The sequence below is a fragment of the Equus quagga genome, chromosome 8 (assembly GCF_021613505.1).
Source record: "Equus quagga isolate Etosha38 chromosome 8, UCLA_HA_Equagga_1.0, whole genome shotgun sequence".
Classification (NCBI taxonomy): Eukaryota; Metazoa; Chordata; class Mammalia; order Perissodactyla; family Equidae; genus Equus; species Equus quagga.
The window spans coordinates 86,947,037-86,966,754 of NC_060274.1; the positions used below are offsets into that span (position 1 = coordinate 86,947,037).

Genomic DNA, 19,718 nt, shown 5'->3' on the forward strand with positions numbered 1-19,718 from the left:
ATAGAGATCGGCTCCCCACCGAGGTTGTGGAAATACTCGTATGCCTGCTGTCACCCTCACTCAAAATATGGGAAAAAAAGGAAAATTCATACAGGGCTATTTTGTATGCATTGATTGCCTTTCCCCTCTGCAGGGGAACACGATTTGATGACAGGGCAAAACAGTGGAGCCTGGCATGAGGGCACCATCCTGAGTTGAATGGGAACCTTTCTTCTGGGGTGCTGGTGTGGCCTCCTGAGGACTCTTATTCGTCTTCCGGCTATCCCTGAGATATTCCTGGAAGGGGGTCTGACCCTTCTCCTTTCAATGACCAGGTACTTCCCACAGCTGAACCCAAGCAGCAGCGACACAATCCTCCCCAGGTAGAGAAGAACCAAACTGGGAACAGAAGCCCCTCCTCTCCATATGCTTGATTGTAAGAAACTTGGACCCTTTTCCTCTTAGGGACGCATTCACAAAGTCTACTCTCACTTCTTAGAGTAATTTACTTCCTCACCTCATAGAGTAATTTACTTCGAGAAAACAATCTAATTAGCTAATGAAGATTTGACAAAGGCACATATCTCTGCACAGAGCCTGAACTTGAGAAAGTCATTATCTCTATTACTTTCAAACGTGCTTAGGAAAAGAAAAGTTCAAGACAAAAATACACACATCATCCTTTATTTTACAATTACACGCAATGTTTGTTTTGCATAAAAGTGATGCTCTTTTAGAAGTTTTAATACTCATTTGTTTAAATTTCATCTTTTTCATAAACACCATTCCTCCCAAAGGTGTCTATGACTTTCTCCCTTTCCTCTGTCACCACCAGCCCATCTTTTATTCTCTCTCTCTGTCTCTTTCTCTCTGAGAACTTTTTGCTTGGTGGTTACTTTTTTTTTTTTTTTTGGTGTGGGAGACTACTGCATAGAATTATTCTTCTTCAGAAGATAGATTGAGGTTTATTCATATATCAAATTAACATAGCTGTTAGTTGGATTCAGGTATTGAAATACAAATGAGGTTTTTAAAGCTCCTTGTTTGATTATTTATTTAATCTACTGTTTCTCAAAGTACCCTCACTAAAATTGTGAATATAATAGTTCTTGTTGGAGGAGGCAGAGGTTCCTCAGCCAAACTTAACTGGGTTAAAGTTAAACTAGTATTTTCATGGCAGGACAGCTCAGAGACCTAAACAAGGGTAACGTGTAGCACAAATCCCTAAAACAGTCGATAGCATGTAGTTTTTCCCAATTCTGTTAAGCTAAGGAACCCTTTTCATCAGGAGCATCTCACAGAGTGCGTAGCATAAAACACTTTCAGAAAGACTGGGTTAATTCACTATCATATCATATCACATCGTAGCTCTGAATTCAGTACACTCCGTCGTATTGTGCTGAATGAGAGCAGAATGGTCACCAGTCCTCATCTGATCTAGGGCCAGCCTAATTCCTGTGAGTTAAACAACAAGCTGCATTAGAAGCCGTCTCTGTTCTTTCAATCCCCTATGGCTTCAGTGTGATCTTTTGGAACCACCACACAGCAGCAGTGACAACTCCATAGGGAGAATTTCTGAAACTCTGTTGCAGGGCACCACCTCCAAAAGCAGCAACTTGGCACTCTTAGCTTCTGAATAAATTCTAATATTGGAACCTTTTTTAAAAAAGAATGATTGAACATGTGTTTTCTCCTCTTTCAAAGATAATTCCATGATATGATCTTAGGATAAACGTTTCCATCTATAGACATTTTTTATCTGCATTTACACACACACACACAACATGTACACTAAACTAACAAGATAAAAAATAATCATTTATTGCCTCTTAAATGCTGTTTTACATGAAGAACGAAATCCCACTGCCTTACATTCCGTTTCTGAAAGCGGTGTCTTTTTGGGATGTCTGTCTGAAATCTGATGGAAAGTCCTTACAAAAACCATCCAGGAGTTTTGAATTGCAAGAGATTGGAATGTTAACATCAGCTCCATTGAGGACGGAACGATATAAGAACTGAGCCTGTGATTTCCATTCCAGGATCTGCCATGATAAAATAATCATAATATCTGACATACATTGTATACTAGGCACAATGCTAAGAATGCAATATGAATTAGCCTTTAATCTTCACTACCGTCCTAGGAGGCAAGCATATTATCACCCCTTTTTGGGTAAGGAAACTGAGGCTTGAAAGAGCTTAAGTAACTTGCCCAGGTTTACACGCTAGTGTGCAAGAAGTCTAGATTCTGCATTCACATCCAAGCAGTCTGACTTCAAGAGCCTTTCTCTGATATTTGAAACAACCTTGGACCAAAGTTCACAGTGGGTTTTAATAACTTCCATGATAAGTTAAAAGAGTCAAGTAAACACCACAATTGTACCTCATCTATACTGTCAATATTTGAGTATGTATCTGTGTTATATACAGGATTCTGGAATACTCTTGTTAGTAGCTATAATCAAGCTTCCCCAAAGCAAAAGCAAATCGCCCTGCTTAACACAATTACTGGCAATGGCTCAGGAAGGAAGGACATAAAGGTACTGGCTAACAGGTCTCTTATATAAGTGCTTCCCGCTCTTCTCTCACCTATGCCAGGTTGGAATGTTAACAGGAATTCCGAAAGTCTAGTTTGTGGGAGATAAGCAGTCAAGCCAGGTGAGCTCCAGGAGCCTGGGGGTGCAATTTTTAACTCCTTGGCTCTCACCCCTGGCTGCATATGAGAACCACCCAGGGAGCTTTTGAAAATCCCGTGCTCAGGTTGCACCCCAGACCAATTAAAGCAGAGTCAATCCTCTCCTTCCTTATGTTCACAAAAGAAACAATAGCCGTGTTTTGCACACCCTGAAAATGTTCTGTCAACTATAAAGAGCTAGCCAATGCTGTTGCTGTATTTTCTCGCAACAAACTGCCTGGCTGGGGAGGAGTCCTTTAGGCAGCAATTACTTGTGGTCTTCAGAATTCTGCTTTTTCCTCTCTCTCTCCTGTCCATTATATTTTTGCTTCCTGTTGAGTCTACCATGAAGACAAAAGCTCTGAGAAACGAAAAGGCATTCTTTTGCTGGACAAAGCAACTTGGATGTTGTCATTTGAGGACTGTGAGAAAGTCCACAGCAAGAAGAGCCAACACTGAGAGTCACCAATCTTTGCTAAATAAATCCAACACTTGGGAGAGGAAAGAATAAGACCAAAGAGGGACTTCCTGATATCTGACTCAGGGGAAAGAATGAGAGCTCTGGTTTCCAAGCCTCCTTCACCACTTCCAGTTGTTTTATCTTGGGCAAGCCCCTGCACCTCTCTGAGCTTCACTTTCTGCTCTGTAACCCGGTATAACAATATTACGTAACCAACAGGGCTGTTGGGAGGACTCAGTGAGATTGGGCATGTAGAGGATTTACCACAGGGTCTGGCAAAAAGAATGCTTTTGGTTAGTGGCAACTTCTATTATCATTATTGTTGTGATAATGATCATGTCTGACAGGAAATACTGGTGGATAAGGTGAAAATAAAACCCTGAATAGACAGAGTGCCAGAAAGACTCCTAGGACAGGCACCGCCATTTTGTGCAGTACTGACTTCACGCTGGCAGATAGGGTGTTGCTCAGCTCATTTGGCCCTTTCGAGATAATCTGCCTGATATCAGCTTAGGTCTCCAACTGGTCTTCTCTCTGGACTCTTCCTAGCTTCTTTCTGTGGCATATTTTTAGAGTATCTAGAATTCCAAACCTGGCTTATGCCTGATTCTGATCGTCAGACACATTAGCTAATTTGGTATGAACCAATTGCGTTTTGAAGATGAGCTCATGAGAACACACAAAATCAGCTAAAAGACTCCTCTCAATGTCAACATCAGCTCCAGGCAGGACTGAATCAAGAAGGGTTGACCCCAATCCCAAAAACAGAAACACACCCTTCAAACCTCTAGCAGTTTGGCTGAATTGGCTCTCAAAGCTGGTCTTTTCCTTATGGGGCAGGTGGAAGATATTAATTTGTTTCACCAGAAAGGGAGACTTTGTCCTTGTTCATTATCTAAGCTTCCCATGAGATTTCTTAAAAAATGAAAGTGAAATGTAACTACCTTTTATAAACCCAGGGCTGTGCTGTTTAAGGAGTCCAGTAGCCTGGCTTTCCTCTTCTGTACCATTCAGTGTTTTCACATCCATTATCTCATTTGTAGCCCCTTCTTCCACCATCCTTGGAAGGGGGCCAGATTCAGTTCTGTCTGTGCCCCCATATGACTTGGGCACATGATTTCAGATTCCCATTGTAAAAACAGAGATAATAACACTCATTGCAGAGGGCCGTAGTGAGGATGAGAAGAAATCATGTGTGTGAAACAGTCAGCAAGGCCCTAACACTTAGCAGGTGCTCACTCAATATCAGTTTCCATCCCTTTCCTCAGAGGAGGGTCCTACATTTCAGGAATTATCTGGAAGATTTGCAATTGCCAGGAAAATTCAGTAGCAGCATACCTTCCCAGCTAGAGAACACATTTGTTTCCTTAAGACACAAAAGCATTATACTGAGGCCACAATGATAGGTGACCCTTCCTTATGTAGAAACACAATTTAGCCACATTAACCCAGCTGGAAAATTACTCAAACCACGCACACTAAATGTGGTGCTGTCTAAGGTGACGATCTATTCTTAACCTCTTCAAGGTGGATTTTATGTTGAAACTAGAATAATTAAACACATCACCTACATTTTTAAAAACTCCAAGGATTTTACCTCAACAAAATGAGAATGCTAAATAATCTACTGGTTCCATATTTTAAGTTCACAGAGCAAAGAGTGCAGGGGACAGGAAGCTTGCTCTCTGGGAAGCTACCCAGAAGAAGTTGAGTTGACACTGCCTGAACCAAACGACTATCTAGTATGGAAAGATTACCTGACCAACATTTCCAGGTACCCAGAGGAATGCATGTCCACAGGGAAAAGGTAAACCACATATTTTTGTTGCCCCTCATTCAACCTGAAGCTGTTTTCTTCCACCTGAGGTTCCCAACTCTGGACGCACATCGGATCACCTGGAGAACTTTAAAATTTACTGGTGCCCAAGCCCTACCTTAAAGAGTCTGTGAAATAAGTCATTATTTTAAGGTGGAGCCCAAGCATCAGTATGTTTTTAATGCCCAGTGATTCTCATGTGCAGCCAGGTTGAGAACCACTGGCTTACGTGCTAAGTTTGTTTTGAGAATAAGTTGGCTTATACTTAGGTTTCACAGGACACTTGGGGTAGCTGACAAGGGGTCTGGTCATCGCATACAGGAGTGACCAACCCTTGGCCATGTGCTAAGATCTGTGACAAAAATTGATCCATGAAAATTTACTTTGGGGAGACGTGGTATGGTATTATGAGCAAAGCATGGGTTTGGGGCAACACATACCTAGCTCAAGCTATTACTAGCTGTGAAATCCTAAGGAGATAATCTGTTCTGGGACTCTGGTTTTTGGGTTTTTTTCTGTAAAATGGGGAAAATAGTCACTGCCTTGTATGTTGTGAGGATTTTAATGGGGATATAAATGAGATAATGTATGCACAGTACCTTGCAAACTTGCAGAACGCCAGTAAGTCATAGGTACTCGGTACATGGCTACCATTATTACATAGCACAGAAGATGAAAGGTCATCACTAGGGGCCTTTTAACCGTGCCCTCTCTGGTGGATTTCTCATTGTAGTAGAGAAAAGTCATGTAATTCCCCATGCAACTGGATTTTACTCCATGAAAGAACTCAGCACACAATGAAGAGATTAACTTAATGAATTTATTTGTGAATATTTGGCAGAGAACACACCACTCTGATTCACAAAAGACTAATTATCCAAAATGTGCATTGTGAAAAAATATATATGTACGTATTTTTTTCCATTCAGCTACCTGAGGAAACCACTTTGCTGAAACCAAGTGCCATCCTAAGCAAAGCAGAAACTTCTAGCCCACATCCTCAACTATTTATACAATGTACAGATAGGGATCACTCTGGGCAATGCCTAACCAGGAGTGTAAAGCAGTGCTGGAAATCCTGGATGGGAAGTGAGGCTGAGACAACCAACCAGGAGAGAAGAAGTTTCAGTCCCTGAATTATAATCTTGATGTAATTAGGAAAATGACAAGGGCACTTCTGATTCTTAAGATTCTTTGCATTATTATGCTGAGCCATAATAATTCTTTGAGTCCCCTTCATTGGAAGCCATTCTTGAACCACTGATACTTTGGTCTTTTAGATGCTTCTTCTTTGTGCTTTCTCCCACAGATAACTAATCCTGGCTATCAACTTCATGAGGCCAGGGACAGGGTGTTATGCACACCTGGATCCCCAGAGCTTAATCACAGCACCAATAACGGTCGGTGCTGAGAAATATACAATGAATAAGGAAACTACTCTGCATCACACTCAGTAACCTTCATAAATCTCCCATTTTCTAAAGAGTAAATGAATCACTTGGAATACATACCAGCTGGCAAAGTTAATCAGAATCTACAGAACCTACTATTCCTCCCTTGCTTTAGCAATGTCTTGATACCTAGATTTGCTGGCCATGTTTGCTCAAAGAAGAATGTCAGCAATTGCTTCCCTTTGCAGTTGCAAGTTGAGGCCTTTTGCTTTACCCAAATGCTACAATCTCAACTCATTTCTATAGGTCTTCTTACAGTATGGAGAGGCACTGAGGCATAGTTTCAACACGCCCCGCTCCTTCTGACAAACAGGTGAAGGAGGGGGTGCAATTGAGGAAGGCTGGTAAACAAGCTCTTTTCTTACTCAAACAAGTGCCAGCTATTAAATGCCCTGCAACCTTATGATTTAATGATTAACGATTTAGTTTAATAAAATTATTTTAATAAAAAAGAATAAGAAAGTCCTCTCTCAAGGAGATGACCTACTTTAATTTGGTTCTTTGTTTTTATTTCGTTTGCCCTGGAAAGCACACAGTACACAAGGCATGCTGTTTCAAAGGAGAAAAATATCTGGGAGATTATGAAAGCTACGTCTTTTGCTTGATTTTTTTCATCAACGTGTGCGTTTTTCCACGTGTGCATATGAAGACGGGAAGTGTAAGGCTCAATCGGTAGCTCTGTGATTTGTTCACACCAACCATGACCTACGCCAGAAGAACCCTGGAAAGATAAATTTCTTCAGGGTTCTAGAGCTCTGAAGTGCTAGGTCAACGTATAACAAATGAGCTTTGCTCTAGTCCACAGTACAAACGACAACTGCCAACCCTCCAATGGAACTCAAGATAAAAGACAATTGCAAAAAGAGTACTCATTGGAATCTTCACTTAAAAGACAGTGCAAGGTCCCTCCGCACCCCACTGTGCGTGAAATTGGTACATGGGTAATTGATCTAATCTCCAGGCAGAGTACAAGTGTGAAAGAAAGGTGGTTACAGTAGGGACTCTTTGACATCAGTCTTTATCCACTGGCAACAAAACTCAAGCAAAGAACACAGGCTTGCAGCCTGCTAACTTTGGGCAGCTATTCACCTGATTGTGCCTCAGTTTCCTAATTTATGAAATGGAGATAACTGTACCTTCCTTAGAGGGTTGTTGTGAGGATTACATGAGATAATACATGTTAACCACCTAGCATTGTCCCTGATATTTAATAGATGTGTAATACATGTAAAAGTATTTATTTTTAAAAACCTGTATTTGGGAGATCGGAAGTTATCATTTTTTGAAGTTAATCACTCAATAACTTAAAATACACATAATATTTTGTTTTGGTAAAAGAAACATAAGCTTCCTAAAATGTCTTCAGACCTCAGAGCCGGTCAGGTCTCATCTGAGGAATCCTCTGGAGAAGATGTTTTAGCCGTAGTCCCCTAGAAAAGGACACATAACAATGTCATTGTAAGCCAGCCAGTATCTCAACACACAAAACTCTTTCTACGTCAGGCAATGGAGATTAGAAGCAGAGTCGCAGCTACTGCCAACACTACCGTGCACGCCAGCAGCTACACACACAGAGGAGCAGTCAGCTATCTGCATCAGCGAATGGCTACGGTACTGTACCTTTCCGTCTAAGGACCACTTCAGGAAAGTGATGTGACGGAGGTGCCCTGGGGAATCTGCTCAGAAGTAAGTCACTGACTAGTCTCCATCATTAGCGGTCATGCCTGTAAGTGGTGGTGAAGCTCTGGGCCACTCCTCCAGCGAGAGCCAACATTCCCTCAACTCTCCATCACTTATGGCCCACCCATGGAGCTTGACTGGGTTCACAAAGAACATGGGGCATAGCTGAAGTTGACTCTAGAAAAAAATTGACTGCAGGTGCTATTATTTTACCATATTATTCTTATATTACCATATAAGAGTCACTTTGCTATAGATGTGCAAGGAATCAAAGTGATGTCCCCAGAACAGTTCTTTGGTGCTGGAGCTTCAGGAGGACCCCTTTGATAATTTTGGAAACCACATAAGCAGTTCTTTAGCGAAGTGATCTCTGGTGGCTTCTGGATTGAAGCATGTTATTTGCAGAACTTTCTTCATATCTGAATTCTAACACCCCAACACCCATCTCTCCCTAAAGGTTAGAAACGGAAAGCATTAAATTACTCTGAAATATATGTAAAATCATGTCTGCAGGGATGAAACCAAACAAAGCAGTCTTGGAGGACAGCCATAGATTTTTCACTTAAAAAGATTCTTCGATATATGATACTTTGAGCATACAGAAAATTATAAATAATAATATAACAGATACCCACTCAATACGGTTTAATCAAATCTTAACATTCTGTATATTTGCTCAAAAAGTTTATTTAAAGAGATTGAAAATCACAAGTAGAGTTGAAGTACCTAGCATACCCTTCCATGATTCTTCTTTCTCCCCTGCAAAAAATCATCATCCAGAATTTGGTGTTTATTATTCCTGAGCATATATTCATTCTATTATTGCATTTGTATGTATCCATAAAAATATTTAATGTTTTTGGTTTTTTTAAAAGATAATATAAATTGTGTTAGATGGCATATATCTTGTTGCAATTCGCTTTTCTTGTTCAACATTATGTTAAGCATCGTTTGTAATATCAAAAAATGGAAAACAACCATCAATAGGAGAATAATTAAATATCCTGTGGCACATTTGTATAATAGACTGCTATACAGATGTTAAAATGGATGACGTTTTATATTTTGCATAGAATTTCTTTTGCCCTACGTTAGCAAACTGTCTCTTAAAAGCAGAATAGAGCTGGATTTTGCTTTTCTTATCTAATCAGATAATCTCTCTATTTTAATACTGGAGTTTAAGCCATTTGCAATTATTGTTATCACTGATATTTTTGGACTTGATCCTACTATCTAATTTTTTAATCCTTTTTTATTCCTTCCTTCTTTTTCTTCCTTTCTGCCTTCTTTTAAGCAGATCCATTTTCTATATTCCTTTTCTTTTTTGTTGTTTGCTTGCTGATTTAGATGGTATATGTTATATTTCAATATTTTACTGATGATTCTTTGTGTTAAAAAGTACAAATTACCAAGTTCTGCCCAAAGACAAATAGATCTTAGCACTCCTTAACTACTGAATATCCCTCCTTCCATCTATAGATTCTGTTTCCTATTTTAACACAAAAATTGGACATTATTTTTATGGTCATTACTCAACTTTAGCAACATGTTTTATTTACTCATGTGCTCATCATTAATTCCTATATCTCACACTTTGCTTTTGGGTTCACTTTTCTTCTTGTTGAAGTATATCCCTTACTGCTTCTTTATTGAAGTCTGTGAGTGGTAAATTATGTCATCGTGTACCTGAAAATGTTTTTACTTTGCCTTCACTCATAACTAGTAATTCAGCTATTATATATTGGTTTATTTTCCCTCAGCATATCGAAGATATATCTTCATTATTTTCTGGCATCTACCGTTGCCAGCACAAATTTTGCTGTCAGTTGGTTGTCATTTTATTATAGGTAACCTGCTTGCAGCTCCCCTGAACGTAACCAGCTTCAAACCATTTTATGATTTTCTCACCCTTGACGTAATTTTGAGCAATCTTACACAACAGCTTTAGGTATGTATTTGGTTTTATTTAAGTAGGGCAATTGAGGTACATTTTCCATCTAAGATTTGGAGTCTTTAGAGCCACTTATCTATCTTCCAGCCTCTTTCATTTTTTTAATTGAGACATAATTCACCATTCGAAGTGTACAGTTCAGTGGCTTTTAGTATTTTCACAAGGTTGTGCAGCCATCACCAACATTTAATTCCAAAACATTTTCATGACCACCATTATACAAGCTCACCCCCATGAGAATTCACTCCCAAGTCTCTTTTCTCCTCAGCAACCACTGATCTACTTTCTGTCTCTATGGATTTGCCAATTCTGCATATTTCATATAAATGGAATTATACAATATGTGGCCCTTTGTGTCTGGCTTCTTTCACTTAGTAAATATTTTCAAGGTTCATCCATGCTGTAGAATGCATAGTACTTTTTTCCTTTAATTTGGCCAAGTAATACTCTATTGTATGGATATACCACATTTTGTTTATATATTCATCAGTTAATGGACATTTAGGTTATCTCAACTTTTTGGCTATTATGACTAATGTTGCTATGAATATTTGTGGACAAGTTTTTGTGTGAACATATGTTTTCAGTTCTCTCAGGAATATACCTAGGAGTGGAATTACTGGGTAATATGGTCACTCTATGTCTAATTTTTGGAGGAACTGCCAAACTGTTTTCCAAAGTGGCTGCACCATTTTACATTTCCTTCAGCAGTGTATGATGGTACTAATTGCTCCACATCATCATCAACACTTGTTATTATCCATCTTTTTTATTCTCGCCATTCTAGTGCATTTGAAATGGTATCTCATTGTGGTTTTGATTTGCCTTTCCCTAATGACTAATGATATTGAGCATCTTTTCACGTTCTATTTGTCTATTGTCTTTGGATAAGTGTTTATTCAAATCCTTTGCTCACTTTTTAATTAGGCTATTTGTGTTTTTATTGTTGAATTGTAAGAATTCTTTACATATTCTGGATCCTTATTAGATATAAGATTTGCAAATATTTTCTTCCATTCTGTGGATTTTCTTTCCGTTTTCTTCATAACATCCTTTGAAGCACAAAAATTTCTAATTTTGATGAAGTTGTTCTATCTATTTTTCTATGGTTGCTTGGCCTTCAAGTATCATACCTAAGAAACTACTGCCTAATCCAAGGTCACAAATATTTACCCCTATGTTTTCTCTTAAGAGTTTTATGGCTCATGCTCTTTCATTTTTCATATGGTACCCTCTCTAGACTGTTTTGGTGTGAAATCCTCAGGACTATCTTCCAAGATTGTTTTTCCAGTTGTGTTCTATCTTGAGTTTATCCCATCAACTGTGTTTTTATTTCTTTTAAAAATTCCAATAACTATATGTTTGCTTTTTAAAATTTCAGATTTTGAATTGCTTCTTTTGCATATCTCTGTTCTTGTTTTGTTTCTGTACAATTTTACTTTATTGTTTTTTAAGGATTATTCCTCCATTTGGCTCTTTGAGTATCCTAAAACATGATAGTTAGATTGTTTGACAGCACCAAGAGCTTGCAGGAGAGGCATTTGCATCAGAGGGAGGCAACACATGGTATTCCTGAGGTAGGTAGGAGAAGTAGTGAGCTGGCCATTGTAATAAGGTGGAGGTGGAGGGTGTTTGCTAGACAAACCATGGTTAAGTATATCAAGTGTTGTGAGAAGTACCAACTCCATCTCTGTAGGCTTTGTAGTGGTCATAACTCAAAGCCTACAACACCAGTTTGGGACCACTCCAAACTGTCAGACTGAGCCCAAACACAAGGTGGCTGAGACTCTGAGTCAGAGGCCTTGGAAACACAGCAGGCCAGCAATAGGCCCCCAGCACAGCTGGGGGGAACTAGGTCAGCTTTGCATATTCTTGCAGATGTCCAGGATGGCTTCAGAGGTCCCACCTGACCCAGGAATGTTATAACCTTACAAAGAAGAGCAAACACCATCACTGCACACTAGGGTTGCTTGGTTCAGAGCTGTTTTCCTCCTAATGTTTATACTCCTAGGAGCACAATAATCACAAGCAGGGACAAGATGAAGGTGGCTTACAGAGACTGCAGAGCAAAGACTACTCAATACTAAAAGGCTAGTTAGTATAGTTGATGAAATCCAACATTGAAAATGAGCCTTTTGCAGAGGATGGTCATACATTAAATTGGACAGTGCTTACTCACACACTCATGCTCCCAGACTTATATCATTAATGAGCACCCAATATGTGCTTGTCACCTTGCCAGGCACTGGGGTAGAAAGGATAAGACAGTCTCCACCCCTGAAAAAGCCACCCGTCAATGGGTAAAGAGACTTATAAGCAAATCACTATAAGTCAGTACTAATTCTACCCAGCTGATTTAGAGGGACTGCGAAGAGAAACTAGCCAGGGTGAGAAAAGGGAAAGGAATGTTCCAGGCAGGGTGACAGAGGCAAGAAAGTTCAAGGGCTATTCATTGGACAGTGAGTCAAGTTGCTGGACTAGGGTAGGGAAGCTACAGAAGTTGAGGTTGACAAAGCAGATAGATACAGATTATATTTCATCTAATCTAAGATGCCACTGATTCTTAAGGAACTATTATTTGATGTACAACCAAGAAAAAATGCTGCTAATTAAATTACAACACACCATTGACTGCAAAACTTTCCTGTTTCAGAGGGGCTAAAATGCAAGGCACTGTCCCTCTCAGAATGGATGCAATGTGGCAATTCCCAAAAGAAGAAACATAAAAGATAAATTAACATTAGAAAACAGATTTTTTTCAAAAAAAGATAAAATAAATGCAAACGAAACACGGACATAATTTTTTCTTATCAAATTGGTAAAGTATTAATGTTAGCATTAGCAAGAGGATAGTGAAATGGCAAATACTGCTAAAAGTAAGAAATAATACTCCTTTTCTGGAAATCACTTTGATAATAATGTCTCAAGAATCTAAATATGTACACATTCTTTAAGCCAGTAACCCTACCTACAGAAACCTGTCCTAAACCCATACTTACAGACTCAGAAGAAGATTTATGTACAAGAATGTAAGGTTATTTACAATAACAAAAGTGGAAGCTATATAAATGCCAAATTATCAACAAATATATAAATAAGTTGTGGTATAATCATATGAAATGTTAGTCCATCACCGAAATTTTTTTAATATTTAATAACATGGGGGAAATCTCATAATGCAATGGTAAATTTTAAAAGAGAGGAAACAAAATTCCATGTAGAGTATAATTCCAAACTAGGGAAAAAATTATTTAATAAAGACCGGAGGGAGGGGTAATCTTGGTTGGCTCTGAGTAGTAGCATTATTGGCAACATTTTTCCTTCTTATAATTTGTATTATTTTTCAATTTTTCTATAATGTCCATATTTACCTTTTATAACCTCTCCTTCCTCCCAAACAAATGTGTTTTTCCAAGGTCTCCTTGTAAAAATTAAATCGTGGTAGAGGTTGTAAGTCTATGCATGGAGACAGAATGACCACTAGGTGCCTTTCATATTACATAGTTATCACACAGGATCAGCATGAACGCTTAACATTTTTAGTAAATGTTAGATGGGATCAAATATAGATTGTTCATGACTTCCATATTTCTCAATGGTAGAGATTAGCTATGAGCACTCACCATGAGTTGGTACTATGCTAATTTACATTATTTTTTTTAAAGATTGGCACCTGAGCTAACAACTGTTGCCAATCTTTTCTTTTTTCCCTGCTTTTTCTCCCCCAATCCCCCCAGTACATAGCTGTATATTCTTAGATGTGGGTCCTTCTAGTTGTGGCATGTGGGACGCTGCCTCAATGTGGCCTGATGAGCGGTGCGATGTCCACGCCCAGGATCCGAACCAATAAAACCCTAGGCCGCCGAAGGCGGAGAGTGCGAACTTAACCACTCGGCCACGGGGCCGGCCCCCTACAAGTATTATTTCTAATTCCTGTCATGCAAACAGATGAGAAAACAGAAGCTCCAAGAAGCTGAATAAGTACAGTGAGCTTGCACAATTTGAACATGGCAAAGCTGAGATTTGAACCCAAGTCTCTCTCTCACACTGAAGCCTCATACTCTTTCCCCTGCATCATCTGTCTCTCAAGGAAACATTTCCATAGTGTGTCTAGATGAACATTAAGAAAGATCAAAATTCTATTCTTTCCATCAGTGAACAGGAGGCATTGTGAACCAGCTATGGCTATATCACGTCCATTCCCGGAGGAACCTTACAAATGTGGATGACAGAGACAAAGCTCTCTGATAACATGGGGTAGCCTGGATAACTAAGGGGCCAGATTGCCAGTTTACCAGCTGCTAACCTCGACTCCTGAGAAACCAGTCCTTTCTGTTTTCTGTAAGTGCTCAGATTATGGCGCAATGCTATTTACCCACCTGGCAAGGTGAGGCGACTCGCGGAGCTGGTGCTTGGGGCTGGTGAGCCTTGAGAACGCTTCTTTGTGCCTGTAAAGAGGAAAAAGAGGAGAAGGAAAAGTAGGGCTGTGCACAGACTTCTTGGGACAGGTAAATGCTCACCTGTAACCAAATGAGCCAAAATCTGGGTTTGAAAACAATGTTTAGAGGATGGTTGGGTGAGGTTGTGGGCGCAGTACATATTCCATGATCCACAAGAGCCAGGAGCACAGCCTTTACCTCTGTGCGCATGATGGTTCTCAGTCTCCTGGGTGGAGGTTGGCATGTTGGCAACCAGTGCAGGACTGGGCAAGGCTGCACCTTAGGATCACCAGGGAACTTTCTAAATATGCAGTTGCCTGAGGACACTCCCAGAAATTCTTTTCACTGTACTAGGGTGGAGCTCTAGTATCAGTATTTTTTTTTTTTTTTTTGAGGAAGATTAGCCCTGAGCTAACTGCTGCCAATCCTCCTCTTTCTGCTGAAGAAGACTGGCCCTGAGCTAACATCCGTGCCCACCTTCCTCTACTCTATATGTTGGATGCCTACCACAGCATGGCTTGCCAAGTTGTGCCATGTCCGCACCCGGGATCCGAACCGGCGAACCCCGGGCCGCCGAGAAGCGGAACGTGCCAACTTAACCCGCTGCGCCACCGGGCCGGCCCCCAGTATCAGTATATTTTCAAGTCCCCCAGATGATTCTAATGTGCCTCCAGGATGGAGAACTACTGCTGTGGAAGGGAAAGTTCTGGGTTTAGAATCGAGGAACCAGGGGTTTGTTCCTGCTTTGTCCCTACAGCCTTTACTTGCTTTTGGACCTCAAACAATTAAATTGATCTGTCTGCAGCTCAGGTCTTCATCCGCAAAGTGAGAGAAACGACAACAATCGCATCCAAGTGTTCTGGCGAAGATTCAAAGACCCAGTGTGTGAGTGCTCAGGAATGTGGGAGACTCCACGAATGCTGCGTCAGCGGGCTCTGTGACGTCTCTGCAGCTGGCAGCAGAATTCTTACTAGGAAAGGGATTATCTCTGTTCATATAAACGGTTTAGTGGGCCACGAGGGAATGAAAAGGCAGCCCCTTGGGTGGGGATCAGGAAAGAGAGCAAAATGAAGGGAGGGCTGAATAGTTCTGCAAAAGAACATATATTTCTATATATGTTTGTGTGTGTGTATGTATATACATGTGCTTATTTTGTGTTCATTGAGTCAGTAATCCTGTACATACACATGTATACATACATACACTACATATGTATTTTATTTTGTACTTAGATATGTACACACATACCTATATACATGTACATTTTATAAATAAATATAAATATTATTTATTTATTCACTCATTCCTTTATTTTGCCATCCAGAGTGGGGCAAAAGAGGCCTGCAGGCCAGAATCCAGTAACACGGCAGATACTCAGTCTGAGTTGGCAGAAACGCAGAGAGAATCTTAAGCAGAGGATATACATGTTTCAGTGTTAAGTTCTTTCTGTTACAAGTCCCCTGAACCGACCCAAACTTTTTGTAAAGTCTACTTTACATGCAGAGGATGGGTGTGAGTGAAGGTTGTGTTGGTTGAGAAAACTCTGTCAGAGTCAACACAGTCATGGGCAAAGATAGCAAGAGGACCATCGACTGATCGACATCAGAGGAAGCAGGAACTTGGGGGTTGGAGGCGAGTGGGTCAGCATTCCCTGCCCCAGAAGCCCTGGTGACACGTGGAGAGAGACCTTTGGGATGGTGTTTGAGACAGTTTCATTTCAGTCTTAAAGAACAGGGTACTAGCCTTAACATTCTGTGTTATTGTTAATTATTATTATTATTATTAGCAGTAGAAGGAGTAATAGTGAAAATGGAAAACGCAAAATCCAAACACCTCAAACCCACAAAAACTGTTAATTTGCATGAGGTGAGAGAAGCTGTATCTGGCAGAACCTTATGTCTCCATTTTCCAGGTCTCGTAGATGCCCTGAATGTCAGAGTTGGTGGGGAACTTAGAAGGTCTAAACCCAGCTGTAACTTTGATTCAGAATCCCCTGAGGTGATTTTTAGAAATATGGCCTCCAGGGTCCTTTCCTGAGCCTAGCAAAGCGGAATCTCAAGGGAATGGAGCCAGAAGTTTGCATGTCAAGGAGTTCCTCAGTAAGTCTAATGATCGTCAGTTAAATGAGGTGTCTCAGACACCCCAAGGTGAAAAGATTTACTCAAAGTGATACTTTGGGTCAGGGTCAGGGCTGCCTCACTGCTCAACTCCAGGGAGTGCCATTCACACTGAATCCTACACAAGGAATAGTGAGCCTGAGTGTGTAACAAGTTGGGCCTGATCAGAGGCATTACCAGAAAGCAAATCCACGCCCCTGACCTTCTTATTCAGAGCCACTCCTGATCCACCAGAAATGCCTCTGTGTCCCACTGGATCCACCTCCACTGTGGGGACGCCAGTGACTCAAAGTGTTTATCCCTCAAGACTTTTTACTTCTCTCACTGTCCCTTTGGGGGATAGGGTTTCTCAACAGCAGCACAGTGACATTTAGGCCACATAACTCTTTGTTGTGATGGCTGTCCTGAGCATAGTAGGATGTTTAGCAGCATCCCTGGCTTCTACCGACTCAGCATCAGTAGCACCTTCCCTGTTGTGATAATCAAAAATGTCCTCCAGACAATGATAAATGTCCCCTAGGAGCAAAATTGCCCTCAGTTGAGAACCATCGCTTTAGGATGGATGTAGGGTTTAAGTTTTTCATTCAGAGCTGTGATTCACAATTTGACTGCTTGGTCATTAGTAATAGCCACTGTCACACATCAAGCAGTTACTATGTTTTATAGGCACCTTGTTAGGGATGGACAATTAAATGTACATCAGTTATATTTTCTGATACTATCTGATGATAAAATTATTCCTATTTTACAAAATTTGTAGACAAAGAGAGCTTAAGTAATTTGCACAAACTTACTGAGTGTTGGGGGGCAAAATTTAAGCCAAGATCCTTCAGAGTTTAAACCTAGAGAAACTTTTCCCAATGACTCTTGCTGTTTCTTGACCAACCCATTATCCAGGTCTGCTTCATCTTGCCTGAAGATAAGAAAAACCTGGAACAATTATTTTAACAAAAAGGAAAAACAAAACCAGATCCCCAGGCCTGGCCAAGGCCCCGTGAGCCAGCATCTCCGGAGGGGCCTGGATGTTTCACAAGGGCCCCAGCTGATCCTGACCTTCAGACGGGCTTGGCAAACCTCGTGTGACAGAGATCTGCTTCTTCTTGTCTAACTATTGGAAAACCTGGCACTCTGCTTTCCATGGATACTCTTGTGAAGTTGAGCGATCACTTTAACGTTGCCTATGCGAGCGCTTAAAACCTGCAGAGGACCCAATGACTACAAGCTTTCAGTGTCATCACCTGCAGAAACATTCACTAGTGCCAGCCCATTTCACAGGAAGGCTTGGTGCAATTTTTTAAAAAATCACCTACTATGATCTTCCAAAAGCCTGCAGCTTGATGGCTTTTCCTTGGGGCAGCTTTTCATCCCCTTGGTATCTTCTCTGCAGACACTGAGTGAGATAGGAACTTCTGGCGCCATTGGGTCAGTGGAAGAACAGAACCACGAGCCCCTCTAGAAATGCCGTCATTTTCTCTGTATGCTTGGTGAAATGCCCAATATTTCAGGACAAAGAGAAACCACCCACGCCACTCCTAATCGTGTCACATACAGGTAGCAGGTGGAGACACATAAAATAAACCTGTTTGTGATTTCTCAGACCTTCGGGCGGCACCATGGACCATTGGGGGTGGTGGGGTTCTGAGTCAGCCAGCCACTCACTGGCTCCTGTTAACTGAGGAGGTGTTCCTGAAATCATTTTCCACTCCGCAGCCACCAAATTACCTATTACTGTACTCAAAGTTCCATTCTTGGGAATAATATTCAACTTAATCCAAGTGTCATTTTCTTTTTTTTTTTTTTAAGATTTTATTTTTTTTCCTTTTTCTCCCCAAAGCCCCCCAGTACATAGTTGTATATTCTTCACTGTGGGTCCTTCTAGTTGTGGCATGTGGGACCCTGCCTCAGCGTCGTTTGATAAGCAGTGCCATGTTCACGCCCAGGATTCAAACCAACGAAACACCGGGCCGCCTGCAGCGGAGCGCAAGAACTTAACCACTCGGCCATGGGGCCAGCCCCCCAAGTTTCATTTTCTAAAACCCTACCCCTTCCTTGCTCCCATTCTCAGGGAAAACATCAGAAACTGAGCTGGAAGATCCAGCTCGGGATCAGTTTCCAAACTGTCCCCTACTGTTTCATGTGGCAGATCGCCTAGGGGTACACATAACTCGCTCTGGGACTTACTGTAGAACTTGACGGGGGATGCTGCTCTGTGAGTGACTCTGAATTCACTCTGTCAGTGCTTTTCAATCCTGGCTGCACATTAGGATCATCTGGGGAGTTTTAAAGAAACGACGCTGATACCTGGGCCCTTCCCCCAAAATTGCTGTTTAATTTGTCTGGGTGGGGCCCAGGCCTGGGGATTTTTCAAGTTCCCGGGTACACGTGACCTGCAGCCACGCGTGAGAGGCACCGCCCTCCGTGAATGCCTGTAGAAGACGTTTCTTCCAGCATCGGGGGAAGTGACCTTTCTTCCGAGCCACTGGTGTGCTTTATCCTCCTGGATGACGTGAATCTTGTAAATACTTTCTTTTTGTTTTTACTTAGGCTTCCAGGGAACTCAGAAGCAATTTATGACTTAACACTGGGGACAACGGAGGCCTGTTGAGCCTGCGTGACATTTGCCCTGGTTTGCTCTGTCTACACCAGCTCTACTTTCTGCCTCTGGTTTTATCCTGCTTTCTTAATTTTTTAAAAACAAATTGATTAAATGTATGTGATTTTGGAATTTGGAAATATTTTATACACGAGGAAGGGAAAATGAGAACATCAATAAACAACTACCTCAGTGCTGACATTGCTAAGCTCCGTTTTCTTCACGTCTAAAAACATTCGTTTTAGGACGTAATTGTGAGGATCAAGTCAGAGTGCACATGTGGAAGTGCTTAGCACACTGTGCAGTGCAACTAAGTGTTTGTTAGTTTATATTCAAAAGAAAGTGATGGGAGTGTGTGTGTGTAAAGTAGTTAATATGTCATCCCTGGCAGATAAGCATTTTAAGGTCACAAATTACATCGTCCTTGACCCACGGCATGGGAATACTCAAAGAGGAAACAACCCAATCAGTCAGCTCGGGGCAGAAATGTCATCCCGGCAGCTTGTGTGACTAGAAGTATATTTTCACAAAAGAATAGCTTTCAGATATTTCAAATTA

General features: G+C 40.9%; 1 protein-coding gene across 3 annotated transcripts in view; it reads right to left on the reverse strand.

Moving 5' to 3' along the window:
• Nucleotides 1-5,727: 5,727 nt before the first annotated feature.
• Nucleotides 5,728-19,718, reverse strand: part of PDE1C (phosphodiesterase 1C) — a 492,809-nt gene continuing 478,818 nt past the window's right edge. For all 3 annotated transcript variants that reach the window (XM_046670213.1, XM_046670216.1, XM_046670215.1), the window contains 2 exons: nucleotides 14,391-14,459; nucleotides 5,728-7,810 (listed from right to left, as the gene is read on the reverse strand). In XM_046670213.1, the coding sequence (XP_046526169.1) occupies nucleotides 7,797-7,810; nucleotides 14,391-14,459 (83 nt within the window). In that variant the 3' untranslated portion in view covers nucleotides 5,728-7,796. The remainder of the gene's footprint in view (nucleotides 7,811-14,390; nucleotides 14,460-19,718) is intronic.